The sequence below is a fragment of the Ornithorhynchus anatinus genome, chromosome X1, assembly GCF_004115215.2.
Source record: "Ornithorhynchus anatinus isolate Pmale09 chromosome X1, mOrnAna1.pri.v4, whole genome shotgun sequence".
Taxonomy (NCBI): Eukaryota; Metazoa; Chordata; class Mammalia; order Monotremata; family Ornithorhynchidae; genus Ornithorhynchus; species Ornithorhynchus anatinus.
The window spans coordinates 34578564-34598319 of NC_041749.1; the positions used below are offsets into that span (position 1 = coordinate 34578564).

Here is a 19756-nt window from a genome sequence, read left to right on the forward strand (position 1 = left end):
GCGCTCGCTTTGGGCCAGATCACTGGACTGAGCGCTCGCGTGGATACCAGGCTCATCAGATCGGACAGTCCGTGTCCCACGGAGGCCTCACGGTCTTAATCCCCATTTTACTGATGAGGGAACTGAGGCACAGAGACGTGAAGTAGTAATAAGAAGAATGATGGTATTTGTTAAGTGCTAACTGAATTAGACTAAGTTAACACTGTTCCCAGCGCCGGGATGGATGCAAGCCATTCTGGTTGGCCACAGTTCCTGTCCCACATGGGGCTCACAGTCTTAATCCCCATTCTACAGATGAGGGAACTGAGGCACAGAGAAGCATAGTGACTCGCCCGAGGTCACACAGCAGATAAGTGGCATGGTATTAACAGACTGAGTCTGGCTCCAAGCTCTGTGGAGTGCGCAGTTTTCCCCTTCGACTGCTCACGTATCGCTTTAAATCGTGTGTTGGAACGGGTGAAGTGTGGTGGTCCACATTCGTCCCCGGCGAGACCTCTTGTCCGACGACAAGACTCCCTCTTCCTTCTACGTCATCTGTGCACATTGGGAAGTCACCTCACCCTCTGCCCCACATCACTTACGTAACGATCATAATGGTATTTGTTAAGCACATACTCTGTGCCATGAACTGTTCTAAGCGCTGAGGTAGATACAGGGTCATCGGGTCACCCCACGGGGGGCTCACAGTCTTTAATCCCCATTTTACAGATGAGGTAACGGAGGCACAGAGACGTTAAGTGACTTAAGTGACAGCTGACAAGTGGCGAAGCTGCGATTAGAACCCATTACCTCTGACTTCAAAGCCCGTGCTCTTTCCACTAAGCCACGCTGCTTCCCTGCTGCTTATGTAACATATCTACAAATGGTCAGATATCTATAAGTATCTCTAATTTGTATTAATGTCTGTCTCCTCCTCTAGACTGTAAGCTCGTATGGGCTAACTCTGTGTCTAACTCTGTTGTATTCTCCCGAACGCCTAGTAGAGTGCTCTGCTCGCAGTAAGCACTCAGTAAATGCCATTGATTGATTGATCGATGAGCTTGATTAATTTCTAACTTAGTACAAAGTTGTATTGGGAGAGAAATATTCCAAAAGATTCCAATTTTGTATCGGGTCAGCATACCTTGGATTTTTTAAAAAGTGCTTTTCAAACATTTTTCTTGGCTCCCTGTGGGCAGGGGTAATTTTTTCTAGCTCTTTTGTACTCTGCCACTTGCTTAATTCCATGCTTAATATTGAGGAAAAATACGTTTTCATAATTACCAGGTTTTAGCACGCGCTCATTCATTATGGATTGTTCCATCTTTGCTTTGGGGCTATCAAAACTTTCACTATAACAAATACTATTTTCTATGGTTTTGCCAAGTTTGGTGGATGAATACTTCTTATCCCTAATCAGATGTTATACAAATCACGCTTAAAGCAAATCCAGAGTGCCGGTATTCTTTTTTAACTTGTAAAATTGAGATGGGAAGGAGGTATTTCAAAAGATTCCAGTTACTTGTCAACTCACCCTAAATTAGACTAAAAGAGTGTTCTTCACACATTTTTGTAAGTTCCGTGTTGCGCCGCGATAGTGTTATTACTAGAAAAATAATGTTTTTTTGGGTCATTAATCTGGGCCGGAGGTGTCTCTGTACCAAGAAGTAGCTTTTCCTAGCTCTTTCCTTTCCCGAAATTTAAATGCTTCCCACCTCGTACCTTTTTACTCTTTCTTTCTTTTTTTTCCACCTCCCCGTGCCTCCTGGTATCCCTGTGGCTCTTCTCAGGCTATGAACATCGTGACGTCTGTGCTGTTGCTGTACTGCAATGAGGAAGAAGCGTTCTGGCTCCTGGTAGCGCTTTGTGAGCGGATGCTGCCCGATTATTATAACACCAGGGTGGTAGGTGAGTTGACCCCAAATTACCCCTTGCAGTCTGGGACCTTTCTTGCCACTGAGTAATAGGAAGGAAAGAAAATGGGCAAGAAGAAATCTACTTTGTAAAATCCTCCCATGCCTAGTACAGAGGACAGTTACGCTGCCGCTGGTGAGATACGTGAACCCTAAGCTTGCTGTGGGCAGGGAACGTGTCTGCCAACTCGGTTGTATTGTACTCTCCCAAGCGGAATGCACGTTGATTGATATCATTAACCTGCAGTTGTAATATTAATTGTCATCTTGCAGAGATTAAATGGCCACCTGCCTAAAAACTTGCATGCAGAAAGAAGTTTGAGCGTGATTTTATATCTTTTTTTCGTAAATAAAGCCTGCTGTTACATTACTTGTGGGCAGGGATCATGTCTACCACCTTTTTAAATGGACAGTGCTCTGCACACAGTAAGCACTCAGTAAATACCGTTGATCGATGATAAGAATTTCTTCCCATTCCTCTCCCTTCTTTCTGTACTTTTATTTTGGCTGTTAAGTCATTATTGGGGGGACCCTTCAACGATTCCTGGAGCCAACCTCGTGTCCTCTTCCTCAAACAGGACCAACGGTGGGAAACCCAAAATTCCTTGCTCAGTTAAAAGCTAAGACAAATAAGTTTTTTAGCCAGAGATTAGCCAGGTTTTAGAGATTGAAGGAAGATTTTTTTTTCTTATCTCTGAGTTCTAAAATTGTATCGTCCAGAAATGTGTCGATTTGGGGATATCAGCAACGAGGCTTCACGTGAGGGTTGTAGATCATCGATAGTTGTCTTGGGATATCACCAACCTCCTTTCTCTCCCTTCCAGGAGCACTAGTGGACCAGGGCATCTTTGAAGAGCTCACAAGAGACTACCTCCCCCAGCTGTCTGAGAAAATGCAAGACTTAGGCGTGATTTCCACAATATCTCTCTCCTGGTTCCTCACTCTCTTCCTCAGCGTCATGCCTTTCGAAAGTGCCGTGGTCATTGTCGACTGCTTCTTTTACGAAGGCATCAAGCTCATCTTGCAGGTGTCTCTCGCCATCCTGGATGCCAACATGGATCCGCTGTTAAACTGTTGTGATGAAGGCGAGGCCATGACTGTCCTGGGGAGGTAACCTGCGATTCTCTCATTTGGGGAATAGTTTCAGGCAGTGACATTTCTTGGGTTCCGCACGGGGTTGTGAGGGGAGCACAGCGCCGAGTACCTTTCGGATTTCCCATCTTAATTCCCCAGGTCTTCTGTATTGGAAGTAGTAACGGTAAAGATAATATTTACTAAACACTTAAGTGTGTGCAGATGACTATACTAAGAATACACCGGTGGGAATTAGACACGGTCCACGTCCTCTGGGGGCTCACGATCTAAGCATTTTAAGTGAGGAGAAAGATTGGAAATAGACACGCCGGGAGTGGAGAACCCAGGCAACTCAGCACATAGTTGGCATGTTGAGCGAAGAGGGCATATAGGGCATTCCTCTCTTTCCATGGGCAGGCAACAGCCCCTCTGGAAAGAAACTGTAAGCTCATTGTGGGCAGGGATTGTGTTTGTTATATTGGACTCTCCCAAGCGCTCAGTATAGTTCTCTACACACATTAAGCGCTCAGTAACCAAGATTGACTGGCGAACAGTTCAGTGTCTCACAAGACTGTGGGTAAGTAGAGCTGGGCATCAGGGAGGCGAATTGCCAACGCCTATGAGATACTAGCCCAAGGCAGCTATGAAATATTTGCTTTTGTTAATTTATTAAGCCCACTCATGTTGCCTCTATGTCTACAGGTACCTGGATAACGTGGTGAACAAGCAGAACGTTTCTCCACCTATTCCACACCTCCACGCCTTGCTCACAAGTGGCAAAGACCCGCCTGTGGAAATAGATATCTTTGAATTGTTGAAATCGTCCTACGAGGTCAGGAATGGCATTGGGTTTTTACCAGTGATTCACTGAACAAGACGGCACTGGGAAGGTGGTTTTCTCTGATGGCGAATAAATTAACCGAATTTCCTCTTTTCGGTAGAAATTCAGCAGCTTGAGGGCAGATGACATTGAACAGATGCGATTTAAGCAGAGGCTGAAAGTGATCCAGTCCTTGGAGGACACGACCAAGAGGAGCGTGGTATGTGAAGCGCCAGGTGGAGTCAGAAAGTGATTTCTCTGGTTCAGGTGCTTAGGGACTCGATCTAGGCTCTCTCAATCAATCGCTCAGTGGTATTTCTTGAGTGCGTAGTGTGTGCAGAACGCTGTACTAAACACTTGGGAAAGTACAGTCTACAGTCTCCTTGGCATGTCTTCGTCCAGGTTGAGGGAAACACAGCAATGGCGAATACTTTGTAAATGGCTCTGCCGAGCATCCATTTACTTCTCAGCCTGAGAGCGTGAGGAAAATCGCTCACGGTGACATAGGTTCGTTTAGCTCTGCAAGATTGTTGGCCGAACCAGATCAGGGTCCTACAGACCAGTTAATAAGGGTTTGATTTCTGTGCCTGTCCTGGGGGTTGATGCAGAAAGCGACCGGCTCTTCGGGAACTCAGAATGAGGCAGACGGGGGCTGTCAATCGTCCAAACCTGAGGGGGCAGGGAAGGAAAAAGATGTATGGGAGAAGAGACAGCAGGAATTCAGAAGTGGGCTGACAACCTTCTCAGATATAGCCATGAATTCACTGGACCCAGACCCACACACATTCAGATTCTCACCCTCATTTACCTAGAGGCCCCCAGGCGGTCTTCCTTTACCACTGATAGAGCTGGAGCTGAAAGACCCCCTTTTTTCCAAAAAGCAAATAAAATGGGAATGTACAGTAAGTGATTGTTCATGCTGCCTCCGTAGCTGAAAGAGGGTCTTTGCCCGGTCTGGCTGGCCTTTCCATGTGGTGACAGGACCGGGGCACAAATTTTAGTGACGGTCTTCTGCGAGACCGGTGAGTAATCGTGAAATTCACCAGGGACTCCTGTTTGGATGTTGGTGTTTTGCTGCGGGTACTCAGCTCTTCGAAGAGTCACTCGATTTTCTTTTCTCTGGAGCGCGCTTATCCGTCTAGATTAGTTGCGAAATGCTGTCTCTCTGTCCCGGTTTTTGCTTCCTTTGATACAGGTGTCATGTGTTAGCTAGGTGATTTGGGGGGGACTGTGTCACTGTCTTTTCCATTGTTTGAGGGTAGATGTCTGAGATGAGTAGGCGGAGAGCAGGGAATATCTGAAACAGTGGTTAGGCTTGCCTAGGTCCCAGGTGCCCTTTTGAAAGGCTTTTTTCAGCCCGGACTTTGCCCTGCCAAGCACATCACTCTTCCCAAAATGAAGGTGTCCAGCGGTTCACTTGTGCTCGACGACTGATGGTATTTATTGAGTGTGTACTATGTGCAGAGCACTGTACTAAGCATTTGGGAGACAGTCTAACAGAATTAGCAGACGCGACCCTTATCCATAACTTACTCACAGTAGACATCGATATCCCTAAATCTAGGGGTGCCTTTCCAGTCACTCAGACAGGACTGGATAAAACACTGTTGCAGTGGAACAACTGACTGCCATAGACACCGTGACTCAAGTGTACCAGCTCTCACTGGACTGTCAGGCCGGACAGCTTCCGGACATACCCTTTCTTCCACTCTTGACCCTCACTGTCTCCATGTCAGATAGGAGAGCAGCTCTTTGGCTCAGAGCCGATTAGTGTGCTGCGTTGGAAGAACTCGTGCATCTCAAATCACTCTCTCTCTTCCCATCCTTTCCCCCACAGATCACATTTAGGGCCCTCAATGCCGTAAATCCAGCCCTGAACCTGGGTACTTCAGAGGTCCTCATCCCTTGCACCGTTTAATGTTTATTTTGGTTGAATCGTATGATTTTTCCAGCTGTAGGGTGAATTAATTCACCTCTTCCTTTTCTCACCTCACTCTCCGTATAAAGGTCCGTGCTATATCCGGTGACATCGGTTTCTCTATGGAAGAACTGGAAGAGCTTTATATGGTGTTCAAGGTAAGAAGTTGGAAAGCAAACAGACCCTAACCACTTCTCTGCTGTTGGTACAGGAAGCAGATCATCCTGTTATTTCTCTAAATGGGATTCCCCCAAGAGCTTGAACGAGGATAGAAGAGTCCTGGTGAAGGATAGATTGGTTTAATATGATCAATTCTGGTCATTTGAAAGTGAAAGGGCAGACTTCCCTCTCCTAGATCGTTCCACTGAGTGGCCATTAGCTCCTCCCTTTTGGGTTTTCCACCTAGATTTCTCTTGTCTGCCCCAGGGCAGAGATAGAGGAACTTGGTCATCCTTAGAAATCTCTCTCTCCCTCTCTCTCCTTCCTCCTCTCCTCTCCCTCGTCAATTTCCCACTTTTTTAAAAAAATGGTCATTGTTAAGCACCCACTATATGCCAGGCACTGTACTAAGCACTGGGGTGGATAGAAGCTAATCAGGTTGGACACCATCCGTGTCCCACGCGGGGCTCAATAGTCTTAATTTCTATTTTACAGGTGAGGCAACTGAGATGTAGAGAAGTGAAGAGACTTGCCCAGTGTCACACAGCAGACAAGTGGTGGAGCTGCATTAGAATCCAAGTCCTTTGACTCCCAGGCCTGTACTCTTTCCACTAGGCAACTTTTGCCAGGCCTGATTAAAGTAGCTCTATTGTGACACTCGGGGATAAAGTCAGATGGAAAAAGGTTCAGAGACAGCAAATATCATCATCAACGGTATTTATTGAGCGCTTACTGTGTGCGGAGCACTGTACTAAGTGCCTGGAAGAGTACAGTACAAGAGAGTTGGAAGACACATTCCCTGCCCATAACGAGCCTCCAGTCTAGAGTCTAAATACAAATAAGAAGAAGAAGAATGATGGTACTTGTGAAGTGCTTACTATGTGCCAAGCGCTGTTCTAAGCTCTGCGGTAGAAACAAGTTAATCAGGTTAGGCACAGTCCCTGTCCCACGTGGGGCTCACAGTCTTAATCCCCATTTTTTGCTGATGAGGTAACTGAGGCCTAGAGAAGTTAAGTGACTTGTCCAAGGTCACACAGGAGACAGGCGAAGGAGCCGAGATTAGAGCCCTCGACCTTCTGACTCCCAGGCCCGTGCTCTATCCACTGCAGTGTCCTGCTTCTAGACTTGAATATAGATTTGGATGTTTTCTTTTCCAGGCCAAGCACCTAGCCAGCTGTTACTGGGGTAATAACCGCACCTCAGCCATCCGCCGGGACCAGAACCTCCCCTACCTGGAGCAGTACCGCATCGATTTGGAGCAGTTCCGGGAACTCTTTGCCAGCCTGACCCCGTGGGCCTGTGGCCTCCACACCCCAGTGCTGGCGGGGCGGATGTTCCGACTCCTGGACGAGAACAAGGACGCGCTCATCAACTTTAAAGAGTTTGTCACCGGCATGAGTGAGTGTTTCGACTGGGTGTACTGAGAGGGGTGGTAATAATGTTGGTATCTGTTCAGCGCTTACTATGTGCAGAGCACTGTTCTAAGCGCTAGGGTAGATTTACAGGATAATTGGGTTGTCCCACACGAGGCTCACAGTCTTAATCCCCATTTTACAGATGAGGTAACTGAGGCACAGAGAAGTTAAGTGACTTGCCCACAGTCACACAGCTGACAAGTGGCAGAGCTGGGTATTCGAACCCATGACCTCCGACTCCCAAGCCCGTGCTCCTTCCACTGAGCCACGCTGCTTCTCCGAGCATACCTGCTCGTCTTGATTGGGGATGGCGGCGGGGGGTGGACGGGGATGTTCCCCCGACTGCCTGCATTTACAGAGCTCCGGGGGGGAAGGGGGTGGGTGGTGGTGTGTCCCAGAGGAGCTCCTGTCCAGGCAGAAGTCTAAGCTTTTATAGCCGCAGGCTATATTATAAGCTGTAATTTTCAGAGTAGGGAGAAGGAGGGTGCTATTATTATCCCCCGCAGCTGCTTTTCTTCCTCACCTCGACGGGAAAAAACCTATCGCCCCCGGAGCAAAGAGGGAGAAGCAGCGTGGCCTAGTGGATAGAGCCCAGACCTGGAACTCAGAAGGACCTCGCCCTAATCCCGGCTCTGCCACGTGTCGGCTCCTTGACCTTGAGCAAGTCACTTCACTTCCCTGCCCCTCAGATGCCTCGTCTGTAAAACTGGGATTAAATCTGTGAGCCCCATGCGGGACAGGGACCGTGTCCAACCCGATTAGCTTGTATCTATCCCGGCGCTTAGTCTGGTGCCTGGCACACGGTAAGTACTTGACGAATACCATAAAAAAAATCAAAAAACGGAGTGGTGACTCAGTGTAGATTGCTGCATATCGAGGCTCCTTCAGTGTGCTCCACAAACTCCTCATCCTGCTAACTCATGAAGCCCCGGTGGAGAGTTACTGAAGGAAGACCGTGAAAAATCACCTCCCCTTCCTCTCATTTCTCTCCCCAGGTGGGATGTATCACGGAGACCTGACCGAGAAGCTTAAAATTCTGTACAAACTACACCTGCCTCCAGGTGAGAGAACTCCTCTGCTCATTCCGGTCATCCCTGAGAAGTTTCACATTGCCCTCGAAAGGGTTGAAGCTCTTCTTTTTTTCTTGCGGGACACCTTTAGATTAGAACCGAGAGCTATCTGGAATACGTATGTTATTGATTTTTTTTCCTGAAGCGTAGTGGGACCCGTGGTGATGCATGCCAAGAGAACATTTAGGAGAAAAACAACAATGACCCAGAAGACTACAGGGTTTTAGTTTATTTGACAGCCAGAGGCCAGCTGAACCCCCTTTCCACTCAAGTATCCGGTCAAATCGAACCGGTAAACTCATATAAGTTGGGAGCTAAGTGTTCCCATCTGTAAACGTAGCAGCAGTTTTTACCTAGATTGGAAGTTTGAAAGCAGTACCGTCAATAGTTTAAAAACGAGTTTTTCCTAGAAGAAATTGAAAATCCAGGTTTTGGCTACAGCCATTTTTTTTCAGTAGAAATCGACGAGGCCAAGTTCTGAGGGATTTTATGCTGGTTTGCAGGTTTCTATAGCCGATTGTCGTAGAGTTAGTGGTAAAATCGGTATTCCCTCTAGGAGGAAGGATATTCCCGTTCCTCTGAACAGCAATATTAGAGCCTCTCAGAATTTTTCTGGGAACTTGGGTGTCTCATCCACCTTGTTTCCTTCAGCGATTTTCACGGCGCAAGTACATTTCTCAACATGCTGAACTATTTCTAGGATTTTATGGTTACCAAAGTGTTGCTGCTTTTTATCAAAACACGCATTTATTTAAGATTCTGGTATCCTCCTAGGTGATCACTCACCCTTGCTTAGAGTATATCTAGTGTCCAGTTAGCTTGCATTACATGCATCCTATTCTCTGGTCACCATTACCCATCAGGGTATTTTACATCAGAACTTTAACTGGAAAGCCTCCCGGGAGAGATGGAACTTCAGAAGGGCTTTGAAGATGGGGAGAGCTATGAAGAAGGAGAACCTCTTGCAAATTAATAGTATTAAAGAATTGAAGTCAGAGCTGCAGTTTTGGAACCCTAACAGATTCCTTCATTGGAAAGAGTGATCAGAATGAAAATCTGAGCATATGAAAAAAATTAATGGAAGTGGGTGAACTGGTTTTAATCACAGTTAATCCATTTAGTAAACATTTACTGTGTGTGCTATAGCTGAGGTATTTACAAGTTTAATAGATCAGATCCAATCCCTGAGTCCAGACGTGGGAGTCAGAGGATCTGAGTTCTAATCTTGGCTCTGCGATTTGCCTTCCGTGTGACCTCGGTCAAGTCACTTCATTTCTCCGGGCCTCAGTTTCCTCATCTGTAAAATGAGGATTAAATCCTCCTCCCTCTGATTTAGACTGTGAGCGCTGTGTCAGACAGGGATGGTGTTCGCCCGGATTATTTTATATATATAATCCAGTGCTTAGTACAGTGCTGGCACATAGTAGGCACTTAGCAAGTACCGTTATTATTGCATTAAGGGACTCAGAAACTATTTCTTCTCCGTTTTGCAGACGAGGAGACCAAGGTCCAGAAAGGTGATGTGACTTGCCCAACAGAGATTTGAACAAAACCATTAAAAATCTGTCAAGCAGTTGACATTAATTCATTATGTGTGCAATTGATGGCAAACATATGACAGAACGAGATAATGCCCCATTAAAGTCTGACCCGTACTCTTCCATGTCATATTCATGGTTGATACGGTCTAGAACATGTTTGTTTCTTTTATCAAACAGGATTACATTACTGCCTCGTATTTAGGTTCTGGTAAACGCTGCCCACTGCCCACCACCCCCACCAGCAGCCCAGGCCTTTTCCCCCTGTATTTGTGCCCAGCTGGTTATTTCACATCCTGAATTTGTGTTTTGCACCTCAAAGTGCCCCCACCTTGCCCATGCCATATTGAGTTTTACTCTGATTCGCCGAGCCATATAGTCTTATTTTCAAGAGGGAGTCTCTGCTCAGTTTAGAATCAGCTGCTGATTTGATAAACACGTGTTCCACTTCTTCATCCAGGCCATTAGAACTAATATCGATCCGAGGATTAATCCCTTGGGACACTTTTCAATCCGCTGCACTATCTGTGCCACCCCTGAGCCAGCCGGGCATCCTACCCATCAACATGTGGTCACGACCAATCTTTCCCAACTTGGACTGTAGAAAAAAGACCCTTTTTTGGGGGAAAAGCATCCTAGAGAATCAGGTCCCAACTCTCCCAGAGCAAGTAGCTTTGGCTCTTGACCTTACAGGTGTAGGAATTAATCAGTGGTATTCATTGAGCGCCTACTGTGTACAGAGCAGTGTACTAAGTGCTTGGGAGAGTACAACGGAACAGAATTAGCCGACATGTTCTCTGCCCATGGAGAGCTTACGGTCTCTACAGATGGGGCTTGTAAAAAAACCCATTTGTGTCTAAATATTACCTAACAAGTTGAGTATGGCAGGCGGCAAGGCCATTCAACTCCCTACGTTCCTCGGGACCTGGGATAGCGAGCGGGAGACCGGATGAAGTTGTTATTGCAATTACTTTGCTATTTTGGCATTTGTTAAGCCCTTACTATATTTCAAGCACTGTTTTAGGTGCTGGAGTAGATGCAAGCTAATCACGTTGGATGTAGTTTCTGTTCCACATAAAATTAATGTTGGTATTTCTTAAGCACTTACTATGTGCAGAATACTGTTCTAAGCGCTGGGGTAGATACAGGGTAGCAGGTGTCCCACATGGGGCTCAAAGTCTTAATCCCCATTTTACAGATGAGGTAACTGAGGCACCAAGAAGTCAAGTGACTTGCCCAAAGTCACACAGCTGGCAGGTGGCGGAGCCGGGATTAGAACCCATGACCTCTGACTCCTAAACCCGTGCTCCTTCCACTGAGCCACGCTGCTTCAATCTAAATAGGAGGGAGGTCAGGCATTGAATCCCCATTTTGCAGATGAGGAAACTGAGGCACCTAGAAGTGAAGCGACTCGCCCAAGGTCTCATTGGGGGCAAGCGACGGAGCCGGGATTAGAACCCAGGTCCTCTGACTCCCAGACCCCGGCTCTATCCATGAGGCCACACTGTGCCTCCAAAGACACAACGGACGAGAGTGAGCTTCCTGGCGGAACCCCAGACAGATCCAAGGAAGTGGGGCCAAACTCAGCCATCACGTTCGGCATTTTGGGACACTTCCGTGTCTGTCCAGGCAAAGCGAAATGGAGAGTCGAGTGGTTATCCGGTGAATTCAGTCTGTGCAAGGACAGTACATTATTCCCGTGGGAAGGCCCCAGCGGCATAGAGGAAGTGTTGGAGTAAGCAAGGAGCAACAGTAAAATTAATGTGTAAGGGTGCGGATTAGAATAATAATGTTGACATTTGTTAAGAGCTTACTGTGTGCAAAGCACTGTTCTAAGTGCTGGGGATTATCTTAATCTTACGCTCTTCTGTCTTTCTCTTTCTCTCTAAGTACAGCTCTGAGCCCAGAAGAAGCAGAATCCGCCCTAGAGGCTGCCAGTTATTTCACAGAGGATATCTCCACGGAAGGTAACGCACTAACCACAAATGCCTCTGCTTTGCCTTTGAGCAGAAGGGATCTAGAGGCTGTTAAGTTTTCAAAGTCTTGAGGATTTCTGTTGCGACTCTCAAAGGCCAGGCTAAACCAGCAGCTCCCTTTTGAGCTCCCGGGTGGGTTTCTAATGCTGCTACCGCCTGATGGGTTGCATTAGAGCGAAGCATAGTGGGTGACGCGCTTTATGGGGCCAATAGTCTCATTTTTCACATGAGGTGGTACCTCTATCCACGGGATTCCTCTGCCGGGAACGTGAAAGCTGCTGTCTATTTAGAACCGAACTAGCCTTTTCTGTTTCTTGCTTCGGAGTTTTCACAGGAGTTTGTGTCATTTCCGTTCTTGTTTTCCTTACTTCACTTGTTTTATGTCTCTCTCCCCTGAACCTTTTCCTCTTCCTTTCCGCTCCCCGGCTCCTCCTTTGCACCTCCAGTATCTCCCTTTGTCTCCGAACTGGATCTCTTCATGCACTGTGAATCTCAAGGTTAGTCTCTGGAGATCCGTGGGCGCCTCTCAAGCTAAGATTCTGCCCTGAGATGAGGAATGAGTGAGATTCTCGGAGTAATAGTCCATTGTTGTTTTTTCGGACGGTTTCCACTGTGATTCAAGCCGAGAGTGATAGAATGGCCGTGGAAGTCTGGGCAGTAGCCCTTACCACAGGGAGTTCCAGAGTCTAATTCAGGTCATTTCTGTGCCTCAGTTATTCCTTTGGTGATAAAGGAATGCGGGCTTGATGCAAGACTAAATAGAAGTATGCTCAGGTAATAATGTTGGTATTTGTTAAGCGCTTACTATGTGCAGAGCACTGTTCTAAGTGCTGGGGTAAATACAGGGTAATCAGGTTGTCCCTCCTGAGGCTCACAGTTAATCCTTATTTTACAGATGAGGTAACTGAGGCACAGAGAAGTGAAGCGACTTGCCCACAGTCACCCAGCTGACACGTGGTAGAGCTGGGCTTCGAACCCATTAACCCTGACTTCCAAACCCGGGCTCTTTCCACGGAGCCACGCTGCTTCTCTGTAATCCATCTTCTCATTAAAAATCTCGGCTAGAATGTCATTCGGGAAGATCGGAGATATTTTTCTGACAAAGCACATCTAACTGGAGGTGGCTTGGTGGATAAGAGCACGGGCCCGGGAGTTAGAAGGACCTGGGTTCAAATTTTGCCTCTGCCACTTATCTGCTGTGTGACCTTAGGCAAATGATTTAACTTCTCTGGGCCTCAGTTTCCTCATCTGTAAAATGGGGAATGACTGGGAGCCCTTATAGGACATGGACTGTATCTAACCTGATTATCTTGTATCCACCCCAGCACTTAGTACAGTGCCTGACATAAACCAAGCTTTTGACAAATATCGTAGCAAAGAAAATGGAGGGAACACAGTGCATTTCAAACAAACAGTTGGGTCTCTGCCCAAGGTGGCAGTCAAAGCTGCGTAACGTAATAAAGTTTTCCTCAACGCGGGGCTCCAACCCCACGTGACAAGAAAACTGCGGATCAAAGGTGTAGCGTCGATAATTCTGTCTTTCCCTCCCAAAACGTGCACTCAACGTAGAATCAATTTGAAGATTAGTTTTTAAACATCTTTTGGTTAATGTTACCAGGGATTTAAAAAAAAAAAAATTTAGTTTTTCCCCCAGAAATTCTGCACACGCTGCTTATTTGCCTGTCTTCTGTTCATTTTAGTATCGAGTCAAAGAGCCCGTTAACTAAAATCTTTCATTTCCAGTTCCCGTGGGGAAATTTCAGATCCAGGAATGATCTCTTCTGCAGTGAAAGAAGCGAGATAGGAATAGCAAACCAGATTATTGGCTCAGTCTCCTGCAATCCCAACTTCTCCTCGAGGAGACTGTAGAAGGATTGAACTAGGAGAACTGGCTTTAGTCTATATATTGGAGGTAGTGAGTGAGAATACTGGTTTGAGGTTTTCAGCTGTGATAGGCGACTTTCTTACCTCAAAGGGGAGTCCCTCCAACTCTTTTCTTCCGTTTCTGCTTGTACAGATCCAACGTCCCTAGAAGAAAGAGAAGGAGCTGGAAATGGAGACTCAAAGGAAAGAAAAGGTAGCGGCTCTTCCCTGGCCTGGCCAAGCATCCTTTACTAGAATATGGCATCTTCCCACGCTTGTAAAAGTGTGTCATGCCTCTGACAGGCCCCTCTGCCCGTCACTAGCCTGGGTCAGTCTGTCACTCAGTCGTCTTTATTGAGCGCTTACTGTGTGCAGAGCACTGTTTTAAGCGCTTGGGAGAGTACAGAATAACAAACACATTCCCTGCCCACAACAAGCGTACAGTCTAGAGGGTCCTCACCTTATGGTGTGGGGAAGAAAAGCCCAGCCTCTTTTGGGCTGATTAAAGGTGGTTTCCCACTTTTAACCCAGAAGGCACTAGCCATCCGCGCTCTAATACAGCTTGGCCTTAACCAGGATCATGAAGTTCAAATATCGACTCTGGGGAGGTGCCCTGGCTAATCTCTTCCTTTGTTTTGCAGAGGAGAAGGCCAGCAGCCCTCCAGACTACCGGTACTATCTCCGAATGTGGGCCAGTGAGAAAGAGTCTAAGAAAGAGACCATTAAGGATCTCCCCAAAATGAGCCAGGTGGGAGGTTTTCAGAGAAAGCCACAGGCGTGGAACGCGTTGCTTAATAAATCTTTGGTTTTTTGAGGATGATGATAAGGTTTGTTTCTAATGGAAAAATCCATTTTCACGGCATCCACTAGTTAGCTTGTTTCGGGGGGCGGTTTTTGGATTTGTTGAGCAGTTACTATGTGCCGGGCACTGTACGAAGCACGGGGGTAAATGCAAGCTAATCAGGTTGGCCCCAGTCCATGTCCCCCATGGGGCTCGCAGTCTTATTCCCCCTTTTACAGGGGCACAGAGAAGTGAAGTGTCTGGCCCAGGGTCCCCCAGCAGACAAGCAGCAGTGCTGGGTTTAGAACCCAGGTCCTTCTGACTCCCGTGCTCTATCCCCTAGGCCACGCTGCTTCTCCAGTTGCAGCCAGTGGCATTTCCCAAGGAATTCGAGGTCTCGCTTCCTCATATTGGAGGCAGGATCCCCCTCTTCAGTAGCATCCTTCACTGTTCCTTGTAGGGAGCAAGGTGGAGGGGATAAGAGGAGGCTGGAGAACCAGGAGTCAGTCTGTTTCCGCTCCTGGGGGTTCCCGCCTGCCACCCCTTCAGCTGAAGCAGAGCAAATGCCTCAGGTTGCAAGAGCAGCTGGGTGATTCTGTAATATTTCTTAACCAGCAAACAACTTCTGCAGCCTTCGGGTTCTTTCTAGGGACGGATCCCAAGTCCCGTGACAAGAATGGAATGAAGCTGAGAGACATTCAGGGCCCAGGGCTCCTCCTGAAGTTTGGGAGAAGTTGTTTGTGGTTGATAGAATTTGTTTGTGTTTTTTCATTCGTTGGAATTTTTGCTTTCCGTGTTGAGGACGAGGGAGCTGAAGAAATCTGAGAATCTAGAGAAAACTCTTACCCAGGCTTCTGAGTTCTTCCTTTTAGTCTTCTGTCGACATGACATCGGTGGAAGATTTCTAGACTGGTTTGAATTACTGTCTGCTAGCAGTGGTTGGCAAAGTATGCGGAGGGAAAAAAGGACAAAAGCTTTGGGAGATTTGCTCATTTTTCTCTTCTACCAAGACTTTGGCCTTACAGGAGTGCTTGTATTTTTTTTGTGCCTTATTTTGCATATGGGGATCTGTTTTCCTAGAAATGCTCTCTTTACACATTAAAGCACTTCAGAGTAACCCGCTTTCTCAAAGTGGATCGTATTGCCCTTACACATCAGGACAGGCACCGTCCCTTTCTGTCTGTCTCCTCAGTCCTGTGGGCCATTTATTGGCCAAGGGAAGGAGGAAGATGGCTCAAGGAGGCCAAAAAGCCCGAGGTGAGTTTCCTGAAACCGGCACGACTAAACCAGCCCCTCAGGTCTAAAACAGTACCTGCCGGTGACAGGAGCTATTCCTCCATGTATTCATTCATCCAATTGGATTTATTGAGGGCTTACTGTGTGCAAAGCACTGTACTAAGTGCTTGGGAGAATACACTACAACAACAGACAGACACATTCCTCGCCCACAACGAGCTCACGGTCTAGAAAAAGGGTCGCAACCAGTCTTCTCCCTGTAAATCCAGGTTGCCAGCTGAGTGAGAAAACTGGGCCACGGCTAGCAAATGTTGATCTGTGGCTCCCCGGGGGTAATTTATTTTACCTTCTTGACTCGCGCTCTCTCTTCCTGTTCTTCTCTTGCCTCCGCACCTCCCCGCATCGTAAAGGAGCAGTTTATCGAATTGTGCAAGACCCTGTACAATATGTTCAGCGAGGACCCGGTGGAGCAAGAGCTGTATCACGCCATCGCCACCGTGGCCAGCCTCCTCCTCCGAATCGGCGAGGTCGGCAAGAAGTTCTCCAACCGCCTCCTGAAGAGGGCCGAGGACGCCGGGGCCGGCGACGCTCAGGACCGCGCCGGCCAAGCCGACTCTCCCGCGTCCGAGCACGGCCAGAACTGCGCCGCGGGGCAGCAGCAGCCGCCGGCGGAGCCCGCAGCTAAAGAGGGCGGAGCCCCGCCGCCCGGGAAGACCCCGCGGGACCCCCAGATCGCGGGGGACGGGGCCGGCGGAGAGGGGCAGGGCTCCCCCTCGGACGACGAAACCAAAGACGACACGTCCATGTCTTCCTACTCCGTGGTGAGCACCGGCTCCCTGCAGTGCGAAGACCTCGCGGATGACACCGTCCTGGTGGGATGCGAGGCAGGCGGGGCGGGGGCCCGGTACGGGAGCACCGTCGACAGCGACTGGTCCATTTCGTTCGAGCAGATCTTAGCCTCCGTGCTGACGGAGGCGGCCCTGGTCAACTTCTTCGAAAAGAAGGTGGACGTTGGCCTGAAGATTAAGGAGCAGAAGAAAATGGAGAGACAATTCAGTTCGTCCAGTGACTACGAGCTCTCCTCGGTCTCGGGCTGACTCACCTAGCGAGTAGTGGCTTTAGGAAGCCAAGGGGTAAAAACAGGAATCCTTATGGCATAAGATGGGGGGGTGGGGAGAGGACCTTCTTTTTTTCCCCTCAATCCACCGATCAGCAACCGTAGATTCAGCTGGAAAAAAAAAATCAAATAAAGGAGAGGCTTTTTACAAGCGGCTGCCTAATGTAAGCTCCTCCCTGCTTTGGGTGGGATAGTTTTGCGTTCCGAGGAACGCGACAGCTGTTCGATCTCAGTAGTCCCCAAGACCCAAGATTCCCACAGTAATTTATGCATGCTCGCCTCTGATTATCCTTGGAAAAAATGAATATTAAATGAACTGGTTCCGGTGGGGAACAACTGCCGCCTTCTCTGCCCTGCCTTCCTTTTGCCATAGGATTCTGGGGGGATCCCGTCCAGCCGCGGCGTCCTTAGCAGCCACTCTGTAAACTAACGCAAGGTGTCTAAATGTCGCAAGGTCCCTGGCCTCGGAAATGCGGTGTTGTAGGTTTCCAGATCTATTGTGGCGTCACTTGGCAAACTTAGCGCCTCGTATCCCCTTGCCCTGCGTTCTCTAAAGCGACCGGTTTCTGTAAGCTACAGTTTCTGCGGGCTGAGATTTCTACCTAGAGCGTGCGGCTTCTCGGCGTCTTACAAGGGAGCTTTTGTGCAACAGAAAAAAAAATTGGAGCAAGAGCCCATTATTCTTAACCCTGTCTTGCTCAGCACCGGAATTTGGGTTTCTGTCCGTAGCCCCCCGAGGTCACTGATTCCACAGAGGTGCTGGGTTAAGGAGAGCGAGTTTGGAGCTAAAAATGCACTTTGAAGATGAGGACTGGAGAGAAGGTGTAGTGTTCAGTATTTCTTTAACTGAAACACTGAGCTAGTGAAGGTAGGACAATGATGGCCCCTGGCTTTATATTACTATTGTGGCTTTAAATCCAACTGTTCTGTTGTTTCGATCGCCATAACCGTTAACACTTAAAAGGTAGGAAATAGAATCAGTTATTTCCTGACTTAGCTCATTCGTTCATTTTTGTTTATTTCAAATGAATCCACGCTCAAAGCCTTAATGTACATGCTCTAGAAAATTTGTGAGAGACGGGCTTCTGAACCTTAAAAGAGCGAGCGTTACTCTCTCCCAGTCAGCGGGGTCGATCTTCTGATCGTTTCCACGGACACCGGTTGACCCCCTTTCCTCGTCCAACCTGAAAATATGGTGCTTTTTCGAAAGAGGCGTCACCCATCGTAAATGCCTAGATAGGAATCCACGGATCACCCATGGAGTATCCGGGCCCGCCCCCCCCCCCCCCCCCCAACACACACACCTTTTTAGCGTGAAATAGGAAGGGAACGACAGGATACTTTATCTGCTGTCTCTCCGAGGCTTGAGAACAATTCGCATCATTCCCGTCACTGAGCGTGGAGCCAGAGAGACCCGCTATAGCTTGGGTTGGTCCTGTTCAGGTAAGATGCGGACTTAGGAGCCTTATTGGGCAAGATAAAACCAGGCCACCGTAGGCAGGACTATCCCGATTAGGAAACTTCACTCCTCCCTTCGTTCAGACCCATTCATCCCACTGCACGAGCATCTGCGTTCCAATAACTTGTGTTCAGCAAGGGGAGTGGGAGGAGAAAGGAGAGGGATGTAATGCACCGGAGAAACGGGGGAAATTGCATCTGAGCCTCGTCGTATTGCAACGGAAGATCGGAAAGGCTGGAGTTCTTTGTCTGCTATCCGTAGTTGGTGGTTTCCCCCTTTCTGGGGGTCCCCTCTGTAGAGCAGTGGCCAATCAGTGTTTCCTAACTTTCCGCCTCTTCGGTCTGTGGAGAGCAGCCTTCCTGCTTTTACTAAATGTTATGATAACTTATTGTGTTGGGTTTTTTTTTTTAAGTAAAATTTCTCTGTGGTTTTACTTCATGTCTGATCTGTCATGTACTCAATAAATAAGTCAGAACACCACATGAGACCTTGATCTGATGCCTGATTTTTCATCCTCTCCTCCACACACCCCCGCACCGCCCTTTGATTTTACACTCAAAACTCATACCGGAGAGATGTTTCCGTGTGTGTCGGGGAAGAAATGATGCTTTTTTGCCGATGAACTCCCCCCAACCTCAATATGGATTTTCCATATTCAGTCACAAGATGAAAATCCGTTGAGTGCTACAAAGAGTTACCCTTTAAGATTTTTTTTTGAAACCCGAGGTTAGGGCACTGGGTTTCCCTCTTTGAAAAATACAATACTGGGAACCGTGCTCGTGAGACTGTTATTGTTCCGTTAGGAATCATACAAACGTAAAAGCCAACGAGTTTGGAATTATTGGAGAAGCAGCATGGCCCCAGTGGATAGAGCGCAGGTCTGGGAGTCAGAAAGACCTGGGAACTGATCCTCGCTCTGCTACTTGTCTGCTGTGTGACCTTGGGCAAGACACAACTTCTCTGGGCCTCAGTTCCCTCATCTGTAAAATGGTGATTAAGACTGTGAGCCCCACGTGGAACGGGGACCGTGCCAACGTGATTTCCTTGTATCTACCCCAGTGCTTAGAACTGTGCTCGACACATAGTAAGCGCTTAACAAATACATCATTACTATTATTAATTCATTCAGTCAGTCATAGGGTTTACTGTGGGCAAAGCACTCTACTAAACACTTGGGAGAGTACAGTGTAACAATGAACAGACACATTCCCTGCCCACAATGAGCTTACAGTCTAGAGACGACCTTATTTATTGAGCGCATGCTTAGTACTGAGTGCTGTGCTGAACCCCGGGATGGGCACCAAATAAGCAAATTCAAGAACAAACATTTGGAAGAGAAATTCTAGATGGAAAACAGACAGTAGGAGCACATAGATAACCAGAATCTAAATCTATAAGAAGAATCTAAAAGAAGAGCAAGCAAGGCGTAGGGGCAGAT

The 19756-nt window shown here is 47.7% G+C and overlaps 1 protein-coding gene across 2 annotated transcripts in view; it reads left to right on the forward strand.

The window, feature by feature from the left end:
- The window catches only part of TBC1D9B (TBC1 domain family member 9B), a 43053-nt gene extending 24250 nt beyond the window's left edge, over positions 1-18803 (forward strand). The window contains exons 11-22 of one of the 2 annotated variants that reach the window (XM_029050392.2): positions 1770-1887; positions 2717-3002; positions 3669-3798; positions 3908-4006; positions 5794-5862; positions 7021-7261; positions 8274-8339; positions 11782-11853; positions 12309-12359; positions 13880-13939; positions 14367-14473; positions 16153-18803. In XM_029050392.2, the coding sequence (XP_028906225.1) occupies positions 1770-1887; positions 2717-3002; positions 3669-3798; positions 3908-4006; positions 5794-5862; positions 7021-7261; positions 8274-8339; positions 11782-11853; positions 12309-12359; positions 13880-13939; positions 14367-14473; positions 16153-16839 (1986 nt within the window). In that variant the 3' untranslated portion in view covers positions 16840-18803. The remainder of the gene's footprint in view (positions 1-1769; positions 1888-2716; positions 3003-3668; positions 3799-3907; positions 4007-5793; positions 5863-7020; positions 7262-8273; positions 8340-11781; positions 11854-12308; positions 12360-13879; positions 13940-14366; positions 14474-16152) is intronic. The other variant, XM_029050393.2, reaches the window with a different exon arrangement.
- The last annotated feature ends 953 nt before the right edge of the window (positions 18804-19756 follow it).